The sequence below is a fragment of the Stegodyphus dumicola genome, chromosome 9 (assembly GCF_044657685.1).
Source record: "Stegodyphus dumicola isolate Sdum_Otavi_A_Nest chromosome 9, ASM4465768v1".
In the NCBI taxonomy this organism is placed as follows: Eukaryota; Metazoa; Arthropoda; class Arachnida; order Araneae; family Eresidae; genus Stegodyphus; species Stegodyphus dumicola.
The window spans coordinates 135,817,553-135,839,713 of record NC_140776.1 but is presented as its reverse complement, the minus strand read 5'-3'; the positions used below and the strand labels follow the sequence as shown (position 1 = coordinate 135,839,713).

The following is a 22,161-nucleotide window of genomic DNA, read 5'->3' as shown; positions in this document are numbered from 1 at the left end:
TTCTCTCAGATAAATATCCGCAAAGGCATCCCTCCATTACACAGATAGTTCTCCTGCATTTGGCCGTATTCTATTAAGCAACTTCTGCTTTTTAACATCGTACAAGTCAACGCTAAGGTTCATAAATTTTTATCTCTAAATCCAGCTACTTTCAGAATCAACTGAATGCATTCCAAATCTACTCCTGCGGAGCGTAAATCTCTCAGACAACTATCCACAAAGGCATTTCTCATTTTAGGCTGATAACACCCATTTGCTTTCTCGCGTTTAGTTAAACATATAAGTAAATATTTGAAGTTGTTATATTTTATAGTCTATATTTATCCACATAAATATTTGTATATTTTATTTACCCATTTTATGGAATGCGGAATATTAACAAATCTTGTAGTCTCTTAAAGATTTCCGAACTTAACAAATTTTAATGATAACTGCTTGATTTCGATAGTATCTCTGGAATATTCTGTTTCATCACCCTTTTGCAGATGAATCTCTCACTGTTTTCGTTCCTCTTAAAAACTAATATTTTAACTTCAAATAATGTCACATGCATTCAAATAACAGTTTGTATGTATATAGTTCATTCCTATTCGTCACACTCTCAATCTTTCCTTTTAGAACATAATTTTGTACAGAATGCAATAAATACGAAGTTGAAAACATCAACTCATTATTGACTCATGGATCAAAGGAAACCGAAGCCCATCAGCGCATAAGCGGTAAAGTAACTGAACGCTGGTTGCTCGAAATGGGTTCGATTCCAGGCGAACTGGCTGACTGCATGGGAATTTTCGGGGGTTTTCCAATGTTTAACGTAAATACAAGCCAATTTTCTTTAGAAGGGTCCTCTATGAAGACATCCCTTAGCACAGGGCGTTTTCGAAATCAATTAAGCTAAAACTAAACTAAACCAAAGTCCATAGATAATACAAATGGAGCGAGAGTAGAGAAACTTTAAAAAAGTAAAACTATACAAGATACTGCAACAATAAAGTAGCGACATCTTGTAAATATCATGAGCAAGAAGTCTCTTCACTATCAGTCTGCAACGGTTAACACCAGCAGGAATGGAATGTCCTGCAAAAGGGAAGGAAGTCTTTCAATATATAAAAATATAATAAAATTATGATGCTAACAACTACGTCCAAAATAAACTGGATTCTCTCAGCTAAGATTTGATGAGTCGTTCCATTGCTTACCTCCTTTTACTCCAGCAGCACTTCATCAACATGCATCTGCATCGACGGGTAATTAGGAGATGGTACACACTATCTATACGTACTCGTATGTCCATTAATAAAAGACTTCTACATTTATCAAATAACTCCAAAGTATTCAATATTTCTCACAAAAAGGAAAGAACCCAGAAGAAACATTATCAGTACAACGAAAGGTGGCATACTGTGGCAAATATAGACACAGGATATGGTACTATGATGGCAAAAGTAAGATGAGAATATAATGGTGTGGTATCAAATACAAGGGAAAGATTTTTGTGTTATCACCATGGAGAATTTTTTCGTCAGAAGAAAAATTCCTATATGGTAATAGTTTTCTTTTAACGTTTGTTTCCGCCTGAAGTTTTTTTGCACGCACAACTTACATTAAGTTATTAGCTTTCATTTTACAAGTCTTTATAAACTACATTGTTGGCAAGTAATTATCACAAGCGCTGTATCGTCATAAAATACAAGGGGCGCATGTATGCCACGAATTTATTATTACAGATCTGCTCAAACACTCATGCTGAAGAAGTAAAGCAACATGAAGAAGCGTTTTAATCATAGAAAGTTGATGCCAAAGAGTAGCACCTCTTGAGCCCATAGTAAAACACTTATGTCTTCGTCTGGTGTTAAATGTTAATTTTTAAAACAAACTTTGCTTTTGTGGCATCTTTGGTACAGCTTTTCCTAGCAAACTCAATATCATTGTATTCTATTAAGACAAACTTCGTACAAAAGATAGATTTTGGATAAAAATCTCGATTCTTTTTATTTAAAATTTTTAAATGCCATATTCTTTGCTTTCAAAAACAACTTTTTGTTTCTTGATATGTTGATTAGAAGTGAAGATATCCCGGTTTTTCTGATAGACGACAAACCGGAAGTTACTTATCTTCCACACAGGAAGTATAAGTTTAAAGGGCAAATTAAAGGTGAAATTTTCAACTGTTTTTATGTTCCTTTTTAGTTAAATAATTTTCAGCGTTTCAATATGTCTGGAGAATCTAGCATTTATTATGTATTTTCTCATTTTCGTTTGACAACATAATTAGTTGTGTTTATACGTCATTTAACGTTAATCTGAAACCTTTATATGGAATATTTGATTAATTTTTTTATGATTTACGTTCGCAGCAACTATGATAACTCCAAAAGTTTTTTACAGAATAACTTGATATTTTGCACACAGAGGTTTTACATTATTATACATGATGCAGAGAAAAAGTTAAAAAATTAGCCTTATATAATTTAAATTATATCATTTTTCTTTCAATAGTGTATGTATTTTTAAAATTTTTTGAGTGATTACTAGCGCATTTGTCCCTATATTACTAAATATTTTCCAATTATCCTACTTCACTACATGCTTATTATTAGTATATATAATATAAAATCAAAAATATGCTTTTGCCACTATTACTTTCTTGTCACTGATGGTTGAAGTTTTTGCTTATTTCGATCTAAAATACTCAACTTTTTGCCAAAATTTCACAAAATAATGAATTTTTTTGCGACGATTTTGAGACTGACGAGCATTTCGTTCGTAAGGGATTTGACTAACATGAGTTGAATGATTTGGCACGATATTTTGGGCTACCCCCAAAATGCGTCAAAGCTGTTAGCATCAAGGCTCAACTTGGAAAGGAACTCATGAAAAACTTGCCTACAAAAAAAAAAAAAAAAAAAAAAAAGCTAAAGTGTTCCTACTTCCGATCAAGAGAAAGTGCATTTCTGCAATACTTTTGAAATGATGATGGATTTGTGTATTGCCACAACGTACATAATTTAATGGAAGAGTTGAGAATTTATCTTATAGCGCAATTCAGCGGCGATTGTTAATCTGTAGCTCAAAGCGGAGCTTGAGGTGCGTCCTCCATAATGGAAATTTATTTGTTGAAGTCCCAATAGGCCATTCAGTTTGTTTGTGTGAAGACTATGCAGACGTAAAGAAAGTCACTGATTTGTTACAATATCACATGCACCAATGGATCATCTATGCTAGCCTTAAAATAGTCTTCCTCCTTGTCCAGCAACGCAGATATACCAGGAATTTTTGGTATGTGAGACGGCAAAGCTAGTGAGAACCGCATGATGCAATCGAACTTTCCATTAAGGTCTGACCTGAAATGTGGTGATCCAAACATTCTACATCACTTGTCGACTGAAGGAACATCATATTTTCAGCTCTGCATATAAAACTGAGTCTCGTGAAGCAACTTGTAAAAGCTTTGCCAATTGCAGGAGACTGTTTGAGGTATCTCATTTCGAGATTTCCTAACCATTTGAAAAGATAAAGGCCAGTGTGCTTGATCGTCCACAAATTCGGCAGCTCCTTAAAGATGAGCATTTCATCGAACTTAAAAAGAACGCTTGGTTGGCGTTCAAAAACATTGTCAAAGACATTCTTGGAAATACACGAGCACATAATTACAGCGAAATTGTCCAGGAACTTTTGGTGGTGTGGTGTATTTAATTATGGCAAAGCACACTAGGGCTATCTGCCTAAGGGAAGGGATGCCTCGTGGAGGACTTTCTAAGGGAAACTGGCTCGTATACACGTTACACATGGGGAAAACCACGAAAACGCCCATGCAGCCAGCCCGTTCGCGGGATTCGAACATCGAACCGAAATACCAGTGTTCAGCGACTTTACCGCTCGGCCGCTGGTGGGCCCCAGGAACTTTTGGAGAGCCTCAAAATGACTGCTTGCAACATGAGAATCAAAATGCATTTTTAAGTATTGATCCCGAAAGTGAGTGTTTCCACCAAGATTTGAAGATTATGGAGGCACTGTACCAAAGTAGATGGGATGCAAATATGATCGCTGATTATTGTTGGCGTATCAAGCAAGAAGTCTACAGATTACAGATTAAACACTCAAAAAAAAAAAAAAAAAAAAAAAAAAAAAAGACCATAAGTGAAAATTTTTATCTTAAAATACATGTTTGCCGTTTGGTAAAAATCTTTACTATTTTCAAAATTTAACTTTCAGTAACTAAAAACTATTCTTTGTGAACAGTGTATATGGTAAGTTTTCCCTTTATTCTCCTTTATATGTATATTTTGCACGACTTTTGAGACATGAAAAGGGTATCCTGGACACAAAGAGAGGGTATTCTGTAGCTTAAAATATTGACGTAATAGACAAAAACTGAGGTTGTTTTTGGATTCAGCGGCCAAAAGATAGACAAAAACAAGCGAAAAATCAAAGAAAACGAATTTGCTGTTCCTCAGGGTAATTGGCACTTCGCTGGTCAGTTTTCAGTATGAAGCAACACTGTTATGCCCTTATACTATTACGCAAACTTTTCGTTACTTTGTGATACTCTGGCATAACACTACCAACACCCTTCTGTGAGGGTGCTGTTACGAAGCTAAAAACTTGGCCGACTCTGATATGTGCATAACAATACTGATGATTTTGTGACGGGGCACAGTTACGTAGCGTTACCCTCCAACTTCTTGGTTCAGATTACGAATATACTAACATTTTGTTTTCAACAACAAAGTTTAACTTTATGGCTACGATGTAAAAACAGGACCCGTAGTCAATTTTGGGGTTTGTATCTAAAAAGCTACGTACGATAGCAAGAAGCAATGCACCGTATGACGCACTCTATAGTTCTAATCACATTATGCTTCGGCTACGCGGGACTGGATGTCGAAAGGAACAATTCTCAGAACCCGCACATTTCCAGTAAACCCACGTAACTAGGTTACCCTTTTCACTTACTACAAAGACTTGAACGCCAAACAGTAATTGATTATCGCTCAGATTGGGATCACGTGATCCTTCAGAAGCAGAACTTTCATCTGATTGGTTGATCTCTACCCAGGACAGAGGTTCAGACGAAACATTTTCGATGAGGTTTGAAAAAATACTCGTAACCGCAGCATCGTTTCCGTAGCTAGGCGGGACTTCGCTTCCAGCGGGGCTCTTTTTTCTAGGAATCCTTCCTTTTAAACCAGTGCTACCAAAATCTCATTTTTCAGAAAAGACCTGTCTAGCAGGGACTATCGTTAGAAGTGATAATCTCTTAAATAGATCGTACTGAATAATTAAAAAAAAATTACATTTTGAAAATTATGGTTACATACGAAATTTAGTTTATCCGAGAAAATGCTAAAATCTTTTCAACGGTTCAAAAATAAGATGTATACACTTTTTAGCTTTTGTCATAAATTTTGTTGTTTCTTATAAAATGGTTCTTCTTATCACATTTTATGAACTGGAAAGTACCTGTGAGTCTCAAAGTTAGTCAAATGAATGTTTATCGGCAGTTTACAAAATCATAAATGAATTGGTAATATTTTGTTGGAATGAGGATAATCGGTTAAGTACCATTCTTTTTTATAATCATCGAAAACATTTTATAATAAAGAAAGCTGGAATATTATTCTTTTTATTTTCCCATTTTTATCCAAGTGCTGATTTCAGTTTTTTCAAGACATTACAAAACGCAGTTTTTTATCCATAAGGAATGATTCGGAATCTTTATTTTAGTAATTTTGCAACCAAAGAAACATATAAATAAATTCCTACATTCACTGACACAAAACTCGCTTCTTTTCCCCAACAAATTTAGCTTAACAATATATTTATTCCTTTACTTTAAAGCTTTGCGTTGTTGTTACCATGACAACTTACACAGCAGCAAAAACTTATCTACTCGTGCGAAAAGTATACGTGGAATGCTTTCTCAATTACTTCGCGCTAATTAAGAAATGCAGTAGGAATGGTGCGAATTTTTACAACTGTTTATCTGGCCTTATATTACTCATGTTTTTTAGATTAGATGGTTTATGAAAATTAAACCCAGGTACAAATACAACTAAGTCGTTGTGATTTTCCATGCCTTTAAAATAACAGTTTCTTTTACATATTTGGCTGTAATTACATTGAGTTCCTGTTCACCACTTTTTTTTAAAACTAATAGGTGTAATATTCAACAAATGTGCTCCCCGACGTAAAAGTAGTTAGTGACTCTGACTGTCATACCGAAGCGCCCGGGTTTAGATTCCGGAGAAGCACTGATATAATTTGTCTGTCCCTCATAGGAGGCAACAGTGGCCTACCTATTAGGTGCTTCCATAACAAAGTGACCACCGCTTTTGGCCTTAGTAGTAGCCAATGACTATAGAAGGTTAAGACCGGGCATTGGAGGAAAAATCAATAAAAGACCTTAATTTATAATGATTTAACAAAGTTGGAAATAAAAGACGGTACTTACGTATTAACGCAACCAGGCCAAAATTCGCATAAATTGCGAAATTTGGCAACCCTACGTGTTATACATAGTTTTGTAAAAAGAGCATGTGGAGATTCACAAAATTTTCCTGCATTTTCGTGCAAATTTTTGTAATTTATGAGAAAATAGCAGTGTATATGGATAAAGTCAAAAGTGTGCGCAATGCCATTTTTGTGCAATTCTGGGATGTTTTTTTAAGTAAAAATAAGTCGACGTGTACATGGTTATGGCGAATACGGTTTTCAATCAGTGCTAAAAACAATAGCCAAAAAAGATTTCCGCCGAAAAAATAATTCTGCAACTTGTTCAAATTCGAAACCGAAGGGTTTAATGGCTATTTTATATTTTAAAACAAAATAATATAAAAAACTGTATTAAAAATTACCTGTAATTAATAAATGTACATTTTCTTTCTATTCATACTTTTTTGCTCAAACTTACAAATAACGCCAACCTGGTTGCGATAATACGTAAGTTCCTAAAAGACCTTAATTTATAATGATTTAACAAAGTTGAAAGTTGAATTTATACAAAGTCGTAGAAATTTAACAACTGCCAGCGTGATATTTAAATTTATTGGTGCTTGAATTTTAAGAATTTATTTGCAAGTAAAGCTAGAATTAGAAATCTGAATTACTTTTTTGGGAGATTATAATAGTTATTTATTGGTTTTTTCTCTGTCAGAAGCTACAGCCAAGAAATAAATCTGCGCCGAGGTGGTTGCACTAATATGTAAGCATTTTTTTGTATTTTGAAAGCTGGAATTACTAATCTGCATATGCAGATTTCGATTAATGCCCATAAAATAATTTTAAATTCAAGAATTGTGATTAGCTTAGTAGTTTAAGCATTAATTCTCCAGGAATTCAAGTTTGTTATTAAATTTGGCAAAGCACACGAAGGCTATCTGCCTAAGGGAAGAGATGCCTCCATGGAAAGCTTTCTAGGGTAACTAGCTCGTATTTAGTCACACACTGAGAAAAACTACGAAAATTAATCGTGCAACCATGCGCGTTCGTCTGCCATATAACCCAGTTCACGAATTCAATATGTGGAAAATGAAAATCATTCAAAAGGACTTATGAAAAATAGAAGTGCCAGATCGTTGGAAACGATATTTATTATGAAATTATTCATCACAAATTAATATCACATGAAGATTCGAGCAATCATTTAATTTTAAAAAAGAATTATTCAAGACGTAGCTGTGTCATTTTTTTCATTGGATTGTTCGCTTACAGAACTTACCACAAATATTTCTCTCAAGTGGCAACACATTCTATATTTCAAAAATAAGAAATCCGTGAGGCGAACTGTAATCAATAAACTCCGCTAACAGGTTTCCTTGGAGATGTTTCTAAAATAACTCAATATCTATTAAAATAAAAAGATATAAATAACTTTTATTGCTACTTACGTATTACTCCGTCGACTACTAGTCGAAATTTCGACAACGATCGCCAATCGTTACTGTGGAATTCTAAAAGGCACACTTTTCCGTAACTGGCGCTAAATCGCGCTACTTGGCCGGTCATGAAATATATCTGCGTAGATGTATTGTCACAGAATTACGTCATATATCTGAGTAGATATATTTCTTGCGATCAGGAATAATATGTAAGTACCCTTTTATTGTTACATTCCACAATAAGAATAGAGATATTTAAGGTCACAACCTTACTTATATTAAAAAAGAATTATGATTCTTTAAAGTTTTTAATTAATTATTTCTTTAAGAGTTCGGAATGGAAAGTTAAGATTTTATAAAATGAACTATAAAGTTCTGAATTTTAAAGCCAGTTCTATCCTTTCTTTGTTAAAAGCATTTTAATTAAATCATTAATAATGATTTCTACAGGAAAACAAGATAAAATTCAAGATTTGAAAAGTTTTTGTTGTCACAGAATCACATCATTAATTTTATCTTTTTTTCCTGTGAATTCATAATTAAAGATTTATTAAGAATACATTTTCCTGTGAAATTCATACTTCCTTGTTTTCTTAATTAAATATTTATTAAGAATTCGTAATTAAAGAATTTTGTTGTCGTATAATCAATTTGGTTATATCCAAATTATTTTATTACACTTCATGATTTAAAATTTACAATGATTCGTAAAATAATTATTATAAAAAAATCTAGATTAGTATATGTCTTACCTCCACTGTCCAGAAAGTCTTGATATTTTTGCGTGAAGTTGATCATTGTACTTGGAGACTTAACTTGTGCGTTTATTTAATCTGTCAAAGAAAGATAAACATAATAAGTATCACAGTTTTTAACCTAATTTCTTTGCTACCACACACACACATATATATATATATAACAGTTAACAAGCAAGCTGATTATACAATTAGTATGAAGGTCTTTTCTATTAGCTCTGTTAAATAGTTAACAGTAAAAAGGGAAAGAAAAAAAATTGCCATAAATAGATACAAATGGATGGCTGTCTATGAAGAAAATTTATGATAATTATAAGGATTGAACTATTCTCCTGTCAATCTTGACTACTATTTTCTTTAGAGTTTTTTATTGTAATGAAGTATGTGGCCAATACAATCAAACCAGCTTTTGGCGAAACCTGTCAAGCGAAACCATTATAAAAAAACAAAGCCTTCATTTTCTGTTGATAATTATTTCGACTTTGTTGTTGTACAGAGAGTGAAAAGCATAGAGCATGGTTCTTAGATGATTTTGGTCAGGCTTGATCTTTTTCATGTTACAAAACAGGAACACTTTAACAAGAAAAACGGTACTTTCTGATTATTCTCATTTCTATAGTTCCAACTTTCTGAACAGAACAACTGCCATATTTTTGGCGTATTTTAGAGTATATACGCGATGACAGCCAACTCACGCATTGGCGTAGCAAATATGCATTTGAGTACAGGTGAATTTACACGCTTTATATTTTATCACTTCCCTAATCAGGGTCCTCTCCCTGAACTGTATTCTGAACATTATCCTTTAGTTGTAAAAATGTAAGTATCGGCCACGTAGATTATTTTTTTCCTTTTTATTGCCATTTATAAACATCTACCTATTAGCTGTAAAGATACACAAATAAATTTTTTTCACCAATTCACAAAGTTATGAATCATCTATCGACTTCTTGTGTGGTGCGAATAATAATAAAATGCTGTAATTTTGTTTTAAATCGCAAGAAATCAAAGATGGAAATACAGGTATTGCACTTCGTATACAACAGTCTGTTAACCCTTCGCACTCAGGTTTTCCTTGGTTAAACCTTAGAGCGAATTCGAAACTTTTTGGTTTCTTCATTGCTATTTTTGGTTTGGTTTATGAGATTATGGAAAAGCCTCGAGGGCTATCAGCCTTAGAGAAGGGATGCCGTAGTGGAGATTTTCCTAAGCGAATCTAACTTCGTATATACGTTACAGTCCGTCCGCGGGATTCGAACCTCGGACGGAACTACCAGTGTTTAGCTGCTTTACTGCTCGGCCGCTGGTGAGCCTTATTGCAATGTAATATATGATTTATCTGAAAGGAAATTTGTGAATAATATTGCAAAGAAAGCGTTCTTTTAAATTTTTTATTATATTATATGAGCTTGTTAGCAAAAGGAATTATAACTAGAAACTACTTGTAGTTTTCCTGGGTAAGGTAACTTTTAAAAGCAGTTACCAAATTGTAAGCCTGATTGAAATGACAGAAACAAATTCATCATCCCCATTCCCTTGAACAATTTTTTCAACTGAACTTTTTGCCGTCCTGAATACTGTACTATTTTAAAAAGTCGTATGATCTATTATTATCCTTTATTTATTATTATTGTGGAAGTGACTTCATCTTCTGATCATCGCTTTTACAAAGATATACGTTACATACTTTTGTCAGCATTTTTTAAAATACTAAGGATACTATTTTCAATCATCATAAACTTTCGCTAGTCTGTACTCGAAGGAAGTTAATTGTAGTAACGTAACAACTACATTGCAATAAATAAACCTTGGCTTTATTTTACATATTCCCTTCAGTTGGTTAACTTTCAACACAGGGTGAAGTGGTTTTACCGAATTATGATTGGAATTTTAATTGTGATTTGGAGCAAATGAATATATATGCAATCATAACACTAATAAAACAGATAATTGATACATGAAATGGTGCGATTGCTCATATTTCTTCTACAAAAGGAACTTACAAAAATTGGAAATAAAATTTAAGTTACAAATTTTTAAAAATAGAAAAAATAATAACATTATATCATAAAGCTTCAAATGCACTTTATTTATTACACAATCAGTCAGATCTCTTAATTAAAGCTACTTTCTGTCATATTATGCAACTAAATTAATCTGCATTGGAATCATCCTCAGATTTAACTCGTTGAATAATTTCAACGAGGTCACTGGATAGGTACTTTTAACGCTTTAACTGCATATTGCGAACCAGTGCGCTTTTCATAACATGGAAAGTTTAATCAAAGAGAATCGCCCACGATGGTCGAGTAGGTAAGACCGCCAAGAACTGACAGTTTTGCTAATTTAGTTTTATTTAGTTGATTACAACAAATCACTCCATCGAGGGCTATTTGCCTAAAGAAACAGGTATCTTCGTGACGAACTTTCGAAGGGAGACTGGCTCGTACCCACATTACGCATTGGAAAAACCACTAAAACTTTCATGTAGCCAGTTCATTTTTCTGAAATCGAAATCTTGTCAAACTGCAAAGGCATTTTGGTGGTTTTGGGCATAGTATGTAATGCGTTAGAAAGTTCTCTGCGAAAAGTACCAATCGCTTTATTTAAGTGGCCAGGATGTGCTTTGTCACAATAGATCAAACAACAAATGCAAATATCAGTTTGAACCTTATTAAAATACGATCGGATATTTTGAAAGGCCACCCAAATTATTTAGAATATTAAATTTGTTTCAACAAATGGCAACCACACTAACTATTAGATAATGGGTATTTTTCATTCACTTTGCTGATAACTTAAATTCTGGCATTGCAATATTTTTATTGCATCTTCTGTACCCCCCAAATGACCAATTCACCTAACCCTTGTATGATAATGCAACTTAATTCTTCAATAAACGTTGCATTGTGGAGAACAAAGGGCATATACCTGCTTATCTCTGGTAGACACCAGGAGCCCCATCTTCCGAAATGTTGATAATTTGATGTATTTACATTTGGATACTAAAACTAATGTATACTTATCAGTATTAACCGACTTTTCTTTACTTATAGAATTGAAGTTATTTTTGTTTGTTAAAAACAGGACAAAACACGCTAGCGTTATTTAACAAAGGCAAACGATGCTTTCATAGAGGATTTCTTAACAGTAACTGTTTTGCAGTTTTGGCCGATATCAGAAAAACCATGAAAATGACCATGCAGCCATTCCTTACGCCGTGATTTGAATCCGAGTGAAACTACCAGTGTTTAGCGGTCTTATCAAGTCGACCAATGTTTGGCTGGGGAGCTGAAAAAGACATCGGTACAGAAAAACCTGCAGTTTAGCTAAGATGTAAGCAAAGTAGAACCAACGAAGGATCTTTAATAATTCTGTTTCAAGATCGTTGTAAGTGCAAGTTTACAAATGAAATAATAAAAAATTTCACAGTTTGCTCTTCAAGTATTCAGACTGCTTCTAAAATATTTATTCAATGTTATTGTCTAAAACCATTAAACGGTAAATTAAGTCCAATATTCCCATTTACGATTTTAATGCTTTAAAATATTTTTTCTCACATTATTATTTACTACGCTTTTATTTCCTGTACCTGATATATTAGTTTTCTTTCATATTTATTAGTTTGTGTTTCTTATTTAGGGTTTATTGTGAATACCAATTCAGAGAAATTGTATTTATGTCTCTTTTTCAAAGTGTGTAAGATACTTTACTTATACATACATAATAGCCGAGTTATTGAATTCAGGAAATGTTTACTCTGCTTACTAAATAGTAGTTGGTTTAGCTTATTATAATAAAGCAAGCTAGGGCTATTTGCCTAAGCGGAGGGATGCTTTCGTGGATGGCTTTCTAAGAGAAATTGGATCATACACGCGTTTACACATGGGGGAAAATTCCGAAACCACCCATGCAGCCAGCCCGTTTGCTTGGAATCAAACCCAGGGCGGAACTACCAGTGTTTAGCGATTTTACCGCTCGACCGCTGGCGAGCCGCTTACTAAATAGTAACTTGATGCATTAAATATTTTATATGTTCTGTAAACTGCTGTGCTATATGTTCTAATGTATGTATTATAATGTTCTATAAAAGATAAGAATTTTCTTGGGGTCTTCCATTTCTATTTATTCAATGACTAATGTGTTAGCAAGAATTATATTTCCAAAATTTTTGAAAAAATATATTTTAAAAATAATTTCATGTTATTCTTATAGTTTTATAGAAAATAATACCCTATTTAAAACATTATGAAATGCATGGTAGTTTCTATTAAAACAAAATAAATTATATTGTTATAAATGTGAATAATTTTTTTTTTCTTGAGACTAATACAATGATAAAATTTTATTCGAAAAGGTTTTTTTTTTCTTTATTTGTAGATTTCATGCTAATGAATCGGATGCCTAAGCATTAGCGCTAACACCTTGGCTCAATTGGGGGAACTTTATCGAAGAAAAACATTGATGACTTATAAGGCAAATCACTATTAATTACACATAAAGTTATTATTACAGATATATTTTACGTTTTAACTAGATATTTATCCTCCTTGCCCCCAAACAAAATCAAAAAATGTACTTACAAGTGGCCTTTTTTTTCTTTTGTTTTGGCGGGAGTTTAATAAAAATTGCTTTAAGAAGAGTGTGAAAGCAATTGTCTCTTTTACAAATTTTGCGGCATAACACTATATTTCTGCAGAAATTTTACCTCACTTTTCTCTAGTGTGCAGGCAAAATCCACAAGCAGATGTTTACAATTATTTTTAAGACAAAAGATATCACGATTTGTCTATAAAAACCGTTGGAATTTGGAATGCAACAAAAAAGAACGTATACGAAATTGGCGACATTAAACTGAAGAGCTTGGCTATCTGAAGAGTTGTTACGCCACGTGATTATCAGAGATTGGCCCCCCGCATTCTTGCATTTTAATAATTTCTGCTAAGGTGGTTGCGATAATACTTAAGTAGCATGAATTGGTTTTACAGAAAAGTTTAACAAAAATAGTTGTGAAGATTAAATTAAATTAATACACAAAATAATATTCATACTTATACTATAGCTTAGATTTAGAAGCAATTTTGAATTTTGTCTGACAAGTAACATCAATAAATTTTTATTGACAATTCTCCTACTCATCTAAAGCCAATAATCTGAAAATAAACAGAGAAGATAAAATCTAATCTTCAAATTATAAATAACTAGAACTAACGTTTTTCAGTTTGATGAAATTTACTTGAAGTCGTTTAAATCTGGTAACGTCAAATAAGTTATATTTATGCAGATATTTAAATACGTACAAAAATTTTTCAAAATTTTGTTGCAAATAATTAAATTTCTAAATTTTATTTACGTGATAATAAAAAATTTAAATTAAGAACATGCATCTAGATAGTTAATTAATCATTTTTGTTACGACATTGATTTATAGTAAAATTGTAGGCTATTATATTTACGATGCAATCTAATCAATTAGTAATCAAAGTCTTACCTTTAATAATTATTATTAACAAAAATAGTATAATAAAAGCGAGTCAAAACTGCTGCTTAATAAATAGTCTCACTTTAATATTAATTACATTATTATAATTTATGATTAAATAAATCATAACGTAGCACTATAAAAGAAGATAAATTCTTAAACGTTAACGTACGAAAGGAAAAATATTAAAAGGTGAAAGTTACAGTTAGGTTTACTTCTGAGTTTTGAGACATGATAGCTCCAAAATAACTTCAGCGCGGTAAATAGCGGGAATTAAAATGCACGTGCGTAAGTTGAATTTTAGCTGTTAAAAAAAACTTAACGTTAATTTGGCTGCAGTGAACTATAATTGCAATGAAGAATTGTTCAGTTGAATGGACATGTGACTTTATCAATTTTTCGTTCCATTACAGTCGTTTCTAGATATCACGTAATGTAATAGAGTTCTGCTTATGCGAACTAACTTGAATAATAATAATTTTGGTAAATAAGTTACTAATCTATTTTTCATAAAAGAAGGAAATGGCTTATTTTTGTACACATCAGTTTTGACAAAAATGTTTTTAACATATTTTTAATAAATCAAAATTTCTGTTTTAACATTTTCATAACAGATCAAATAAACCAAATTTTATTATAACGCGAACAAAAAATAAATTTATTAAATACGAATAATACTAAAATGCTCATGTGCGAGCTCAATTTAAGTAATTGAAGTTGAAATCCGAGTTGGTCGCAGAAGACTATGAACATTGTGAGTATGAAGTACGTTTTTGCGTAGTAGTATGTAGCGTGCAGGATGATACTGCAATATGCATTATAAATAAAGGCACGGGTATTTTAAAAATTTTAAAACGAGAAATTAAAAATAAAGATTGATAATATTCCATAATACGCTACAGATTCCCTCCTTAAAATTTTTTTAGTCACCAGTGCTTTAATAAATCAGATCATTGAACATTAGTAATTCGATTCGAGTTTATATCCCAGGAATTAATCTTTCATTTTATATGACACAAAGGAATTAATATAAATCTGGTAATTTAGAAAAAGATTTAAAAAAATAAGCTTTCATTTAAAATTTATTCCTAAACTAAGAGGAGAAAAATACTTTATAATGCACTTTCATTGGAACAAGGAACTAAATAATTATCTTTACAAAATTTATCTACAATTGTATATCACGAATAATAAAAGAATAGGACATCCATGGTGAAAATGATAAAGTTTTATATATTTCACAATGTAATTAAATTAATAAATTTCCTTAATTAGGGGCCTCACGCTTTTATTATTCGCCATATAAAATTGTAGCTGAATTCTGTAAATAGAATTATTTAATTAATTATTCCCATTAAACCACATGATAAATTATTTTTCTTTTTTTCAGTGGATTAAGTATCATAATCCAATTTAATAAAAACTTATTGTATAAAAATTTTTTAAACTGTATGTTATTCTTCTCCTTTTAGTTCACTAATTATTTTATGGGTTTTAAATAAAACCTATTTGTTTTAAATCATTTTTTCCTTTTAGTCTTAATTACACGTTATCAATTAAATTAATTGATTGAAGAACCGTTATTAAACACTGAAAATCACTCTTTTATTTTTAACAATTCCGCTATGTAAAATGGCAGAAAAAAAAATCGAGCGATTACCGAAAATGCCCCAAAAATGAGAAGTTACGTTAAAAATTTCAAATAAACTCCTATTAAGAGTTTTTTTTCTCATTCTATCTTTTTATACAAACAGTAAATTTCAAAGATTTTTAGTTCATTTGCTAAAGAAAGATATGTGCGAAAAATCGTTTAAACATTACAATCGAATTTTGAAAATATCGCTTCTCCACACTGCATTGTCACAAACTGTGTGCGTAAAAAAGCTGAAGTTTATAACAGCTTATCTGGAAGTTTATTAAAAATTGATGGTGAAATACCATGGTTGGTTTATTCAATTATGGCAAAGCACTCGACGGCTATCTGCCTAAGAGGAGGGATGCATTCGTGGAGGACCGTCTGAAGGAAATTGGTATAGGTTATACATGAAGAAAACCACGAAAACACCCATGCAACCATCCCCCGGTCGCCCCTGAAACACCATGAGTGAACTAAAAGGTAAAATGTAATAAAAAGGGTTTTTACGTATTATCGCAATTACTTTAAGAGAAGACCCCAAATTTTCAGAATAGCCCAGACTCTGGCAACCATACACATGATCATTCTTTATAATCCATCAGTCAACGGTTTTCAAAGATAAACCGTGATTTTTTTGCCTTAAGCCCAATTTTAATGTACTTGTGGAATTTGCCAGCAATGGAATTAAATGCGATAAAATTTCTGAAGAAATACAGAATTTTGTCGCAAATTTTGCGAAAGGAATGCTAAAAAAAACTGTTATTAAAAGCTATCATAAGAAGAAGAGAAATAAAAACCAGCTTGTAAGTAAGTTTTACTGATTCATTTAGGTGTAAATTAGTTAGAATATAAAATATATAGATAATAATACTTATGGTATATAATAAATTTTCGCAATTGAATTGAATGATGCCTTGTATCATTATGCTTTTTCATCTGTTAAAAATTGCCAAATGACGCCAAGGTGGTTGCGCTATTAGCTAATTAAAAAACTACATTTTTATTATAAATATCACCTTAAATGAATTAAACTAATAGCTCTATGGCGAAGTTAGAAAAAGTATTTCTAAATTAAAGTTTAAATGCACAAGTATTTTAACAAACAATTACAACTTGTAAAAACATGAAGTTACTAAGAATTCCTTTTGGAAAATTTTTAGCTAAGTGGATAAGACGGATAAAGCTAGTAATTCGAATCTCGGGGAACAGGCCAGCTGCATGGCTTTTTCCCATGTGTAATGTTGGTATGAGCCAGGTTTCCTTTGAAAACCCTAAACGAAGGCATCCCTTCCTTAAGTTAACTCATACGGTGCTTTGCCGTAATGAAATTAACCAAACCAACCGAGTTCAGAAACTCGTCAATTCTAAACATGATTGCTCTATCTGAGTTCGAATCCTACGAAAGAACAGATTGCATGGGTGTCTTTTGAGATTTCTTAATGTGTAACTTCAATTGAAATATGTTTTCTTGAGAAAATCCACCCCGAAAGCGTCCACTCTCTTGAAGATAGCATTTGAGTGCTGTACTTCTACTACATGCACTGAAATATCGCCAATGCCAGAGTTAGGCCAGTAATGTGTGTGTGATTATGGCAAAGCCTCGAGGACTATCTGCCTAAGAGGAGGGATGCCTTCATGGAGGACTTTCTAAGGGAAACTGGCTCGTATACACGTTACACATGGGGAAAACCACAAAAACGCCCATGCAGCCAGCCCGTTCGCGGGATTCGAACCTCGGACCGAACTACCAGTGTTCAGCGACTTTACCGCTCGGCCGCTGGTGGGCTAGGCCAGTAATGAATTTTCTCACAGAACAGAAAATATTGATTTGTAATATACTGTGGGATTTTCTGTCATTTAATGAAACGATTGGTGCATCTGTTCTCTTACAATTATTTTTCCTTAGGGAAATCTTTTGAGTATAGGAGTAATTTTAAATAATATAATCTATCAATGAATATAGTTACTGAAATGCTAATCTGCGGGTCCGGTGATTTTGCAGTTCATTTATTTTTTCAGACATTATCCTGAGATCACTTGTTACTATCATAAATTAGTATTTACTTTGGAATAATCCTGAAGCGGAAAAAAACTGATTTCAAGATAAGTTGGAAGTTATTAAGTTTCAGATTTATTCAATTTAAATTTTCTTCATCTTTTATTTCAATTGTATTTCAATTTATTTCTTTGTTTAATAAAAATATGGTAAGAACTACGACGGCTGCCTTCTTATGGGAAGGATTTGCTAATGGTTAATCAATAAAGGGAAAGATACACGTGGGATATCTGTCTGAGGGGATGGATACTTAAAGACGTCTTAAAGGCAACTGGCTCGTACTCACTTTACACATAGGGATAACCAAGTTTACTCTACTACAATGTTCGCTCTTCTGACGAAGCCCAACCAGGTTGCTGACGTCAATTTTCTTTACTCGTAAGTCTGAGCAGATAGAAAAGATACGTACGTCACTGTCTAGAGCGTTGGAAAGGAAAAAGTTTGACCTTGCTATCTGCTGACTTGGAGGACAACTACAGAAACATGTATACAGGGTCGAGCTAGCAATTTTTATCCGCTCAACGACTGGTGAGTTTCTTTCTTACGAAAATTTACTTTAAATTTACAGGATTTAAGTTCACTGCGTAAAATTTGTACGTACCTTATAACAGACCAATGTAATTTCTGTATTATCCTTTAAATTATATTTTTAAACTAAGATGAATATTTATAGTAATCATGTTGCAAGCAAGTTACATAAGATATTTCTAAATCGACGTAATTATGAAATCTGAGAAAGGGAGGGGAAAAAACCTCTTGAAGATGGCACTTGAGGTCGTCCAACTATAAAGCTGCAACATTTGGAGAAAAGCCAGAAACTATCTGATGAACTTTACAAAACAAAAGTTACTGCCGATCTATTTGTCTTCAGAACTTCTTTTTTACTGTTCTTGTTCTTGGGTTAGGTAAAAATAAAAAAAAGAGTATTCCTGATTTAAAATGCACAATTTAACAAAATATTTTTTTACGTATTCCTTTTTTAATGAAATGGATTAGATTAAATTATTGTGAATTTATCAGAATACAGGAATTTAATAATTTTGCTTGCCAGTTCAATTAATTCTAAGGAAATGTTACACGGAGAATGCATAAATTATCTCCAGACGTAAATAATGAAATAAGAATCGGAGTGTAAGGGCCCTGGGAAGTAAGTTAAATCGCATTAGCATTATTATCCTTTAATCAGCTAACTCGAGTAAATTTTTCTTTTATTTTTTAGCTCTTTAATCCAATCTAAAGTTCACTTTTAATCTACTCTCAAATTAAGAAATCTTATCTCTAGTACATGAGAAAAACAATTATCTCTTACACGGTTTCCCTTCTATATTTAATGCATTTAATTATTAGTATTTCCTACTTTTTCTTGGTACTAAGAATTGGAATTTTGTACCAATTAATTTAAAATTATTAAATTAAATGCATAGTTTCCGTGCAACATGAATATCTGTTTTTATGTATACAAGAAAAAATAAGTCATAAAATAATGTGAAAGATTTCAGATTTTATGTTACACCCAAATGGGCTCTTTTTTTTTCATTTACACACATACACATTTTGAAAGCATTTGGGCTGATGTCCCTTTAGGCTAAAAATATTTAAAAACAATCTTTAGAATTTCCGATAGCGTCGTGCGCTGGAGATAAAATTGTTTTTTTTTCGTACAGTGTTGCCATTGCTCGCTTTCAAATCCTTGAGTTTGCTAGTCAAAAATTCGTTTTTTTAAAATTTTTTTAAAAAAATTATTAAATTAAATATTTAATAATTTATTTTTAAATTATTAAATTCATTTAAATTAAATTTTTTTACAAAATATGAAATAAACAATAAAACATATTCGAAATTCAAAATTGGTGCTTTCATGTCCCATGTTCGGGTGGAGGATTACGTTAGTCAAAAATTGGCGGTTCTAGGTACCGTCGTTTTTTCACGATGTGAGAAGAGTATATACATTCATGCAGATTCCATTATTTAATTTCTTTAAATATATTACAGGGCGATAATATTTGGTGGCAACAACTAATAAAGTGATACGTTGTTTATAGTGAACTGAAGGCAAAATGCCGTTTCGAGACTAATAGCCCTTCTGGGCTAACGCTCCATAAGGCTAATAATCTAAAGACTGCACATCATACACAGGACTTTTACACATTTTTAGAACGATTTCGTTAAAAAATTTAAAAAAAGAAAAAAAAAAGAGTTTTAGAATTAAAATTTCTGGCAATAGCTTATTATTTGAAATGAGAAATATCGTGCGTTGCTTTCAAATTAATATTCTTTCAAAATTTCTAACCTAAACAAGCTCTGGATTGAAGGACTTGTTTCCGCTTTTCGAAGAAAATGTTCCTATTCGATAATTCAAAGGTATTGTGTAATGCGTGGTATTAAAATTCCAAAATGCAAAATTAGCAACATTATTAATCGGAAAGAGAACAACATTCGAAAAAGGCATATACTATTTCTAATGTTTATAAATTTAAATCGCTGGTAACAAGACAAAATTCTCCGGCGCAGAAATAAATTGCAAAGTCTTTAAATAATTAAGACACAATAACACGCCGAATAAATACTAATTCAGAAGTCAAACAACAAATATCAGCGTTATATTTTCAACATTTCAAATACTATTGCCAGAAATTTTGAAAATATAACGCTGATTTTTGTTGTTTGACTTCTGAATAAGTCTTTAAATACATCTGCAGCAATAATAAATAAAATATTAAATGTAGACTACAACTTAAAGAAGCTAAAAAAAACATACTATTCGCTATCTTTTGCCGAGGCATATTGCTCAGCAGTTACAATACATTTTGTAGAACTCTGTAAGAAAACTATTTAGTAGGAGATAAATGGAAATACAAGTATGTTGTGATTCTTTGATGATCTAAATGACTGCAACAACAACAATAAAAATTCTGAAAGCATTCGAATTTAAATTACGCTCAGAGAGGCGTTTTTTAAAGGTTGGTGTATTATCTTTATTTATTAAATATCATGTTCTTCGCACTTAAACCATAAAATTCAATTCAATGGCAATATCACAAAATATTTGAAAGAGCATATCATTAAGAATTTCCGATAAACAGTTTCGCGCGCTGGAGATAATTTTTTTCCGTACAGTTTGTCATTGCTCACCTTGAAATTAGAAGTTTCTGAATTAAAAACTCATAAATGCTTTACAAAATGTGAAAAAGATATTAAAACAAATTCCAGATACAAAATTTGAGCTTCCAGATGCCCGTAATTGAGTGGACACGTACGTTATTCAAAACTTAATGGCTCTAGTTGTTTTATCACAATGCGAGAAACATACATACACTTATGCAGATTCTTCGTTATTTAATTTATTCAAATGTAATACACGGCTCTAATATTGGGTGGCAACAATTTAAAAAGTGATTCGTCGTTTATTGAGAATCAACGCAAAATACCAAAACGAAATTAATAGCCTTTCTGGGCAAATTGCTAAACTAAAAGCCGATTTAGTATAGAAAATTAAGAGAACAAAATGTACAGACCTTATTCGTCAATGCAAAGAAAGTTTCAGTAAGACGTTAATGGTTGTCGCAGCATTCTCTTACAGTAGGAAATTAAAAATAAGAAGAGTGGAAAAAATATTAAAATTATCTCAACGTGCTTCAGAGAAAGTTTTATGTCCGGTATATCCAGATGAAACTCTATTTCTTTATTCCAGCGAATTTTGAAGAATGAAATTTTTATCAAGACAAAGCAGTAAGTCATACTTCGAAAAGTACCTCTACATTTATTGAAAAGATGGAGACAGATGCAGGCACTGTATATAGCTTTGCCACGCATTCCTGCGAAGTTTCCTGGCGTTTCATCTTTGGTCTCTTTTTCTAAGCGCAAAACTACAGCGATTGATGGATTCTGGAAAGCAGTGGAAAAGGAATGGTAATTAACACCCGTGGAAATTTTACGAAAAGCCTTTCTATCATTGAAATCATGATGCAGATTTATAATCCAGAAAAAACGGCTATTAGATCCAACATTTAAAACTAACATTCTTTACATTTTAAACGTTAATTAAACGACCCCGAAGTCATTCTAAAAATATGTAAACACCCTCTGTAGAGCAACTGCATGTACTATTTATGATTAGTTTAGTAATTTTATTGCGGGAAGAATTTGTTGAAATTAAATCCTCTCATTTCAAGAAATTTTTTCAGGTATTTGATTTATATAAATATCGAATATATCCTCATATTCAAGAGTTTTCCTGATAGATTTTAATGTTTATTGTAACTATTGAAATATTTTTCATATTTAAAAAACAGAAATAATATTTTTCTATCAAAATAATTTATGCGAAAATTACGCTAGTGGCCCATTTGATA

General features: G+C 32.1%; 1 protein-coding gene across 2 annotated transcripts in view; it reads right to left on the bottom strand.

Annotated features, from left to right (window-relative positions):
- The window catches only part of LOC118190896 (very long chain fatty acid elongase 1-like), a 254,055-nt gene that overhangs the window by 39,787 nt on the left and 192,107 nt on the right, over positions 1–22,161 (bottom strand). For both annotated transcript variants that reach the window (XM_085824138.1, XM_035361689.2), the window contains exon 2: positions 8,633–8,713. In XM_085824138.1, coding sequence (XP_085680264.1) covers positions 8,633–8,678 — 46 coding nt within the window. In that variant the 5' untranslated portion in view covers positions 8,679–8,713. The remainder of the gene's footprint in view (positions 1–8,632; positions 8,714–22,161) is intronic.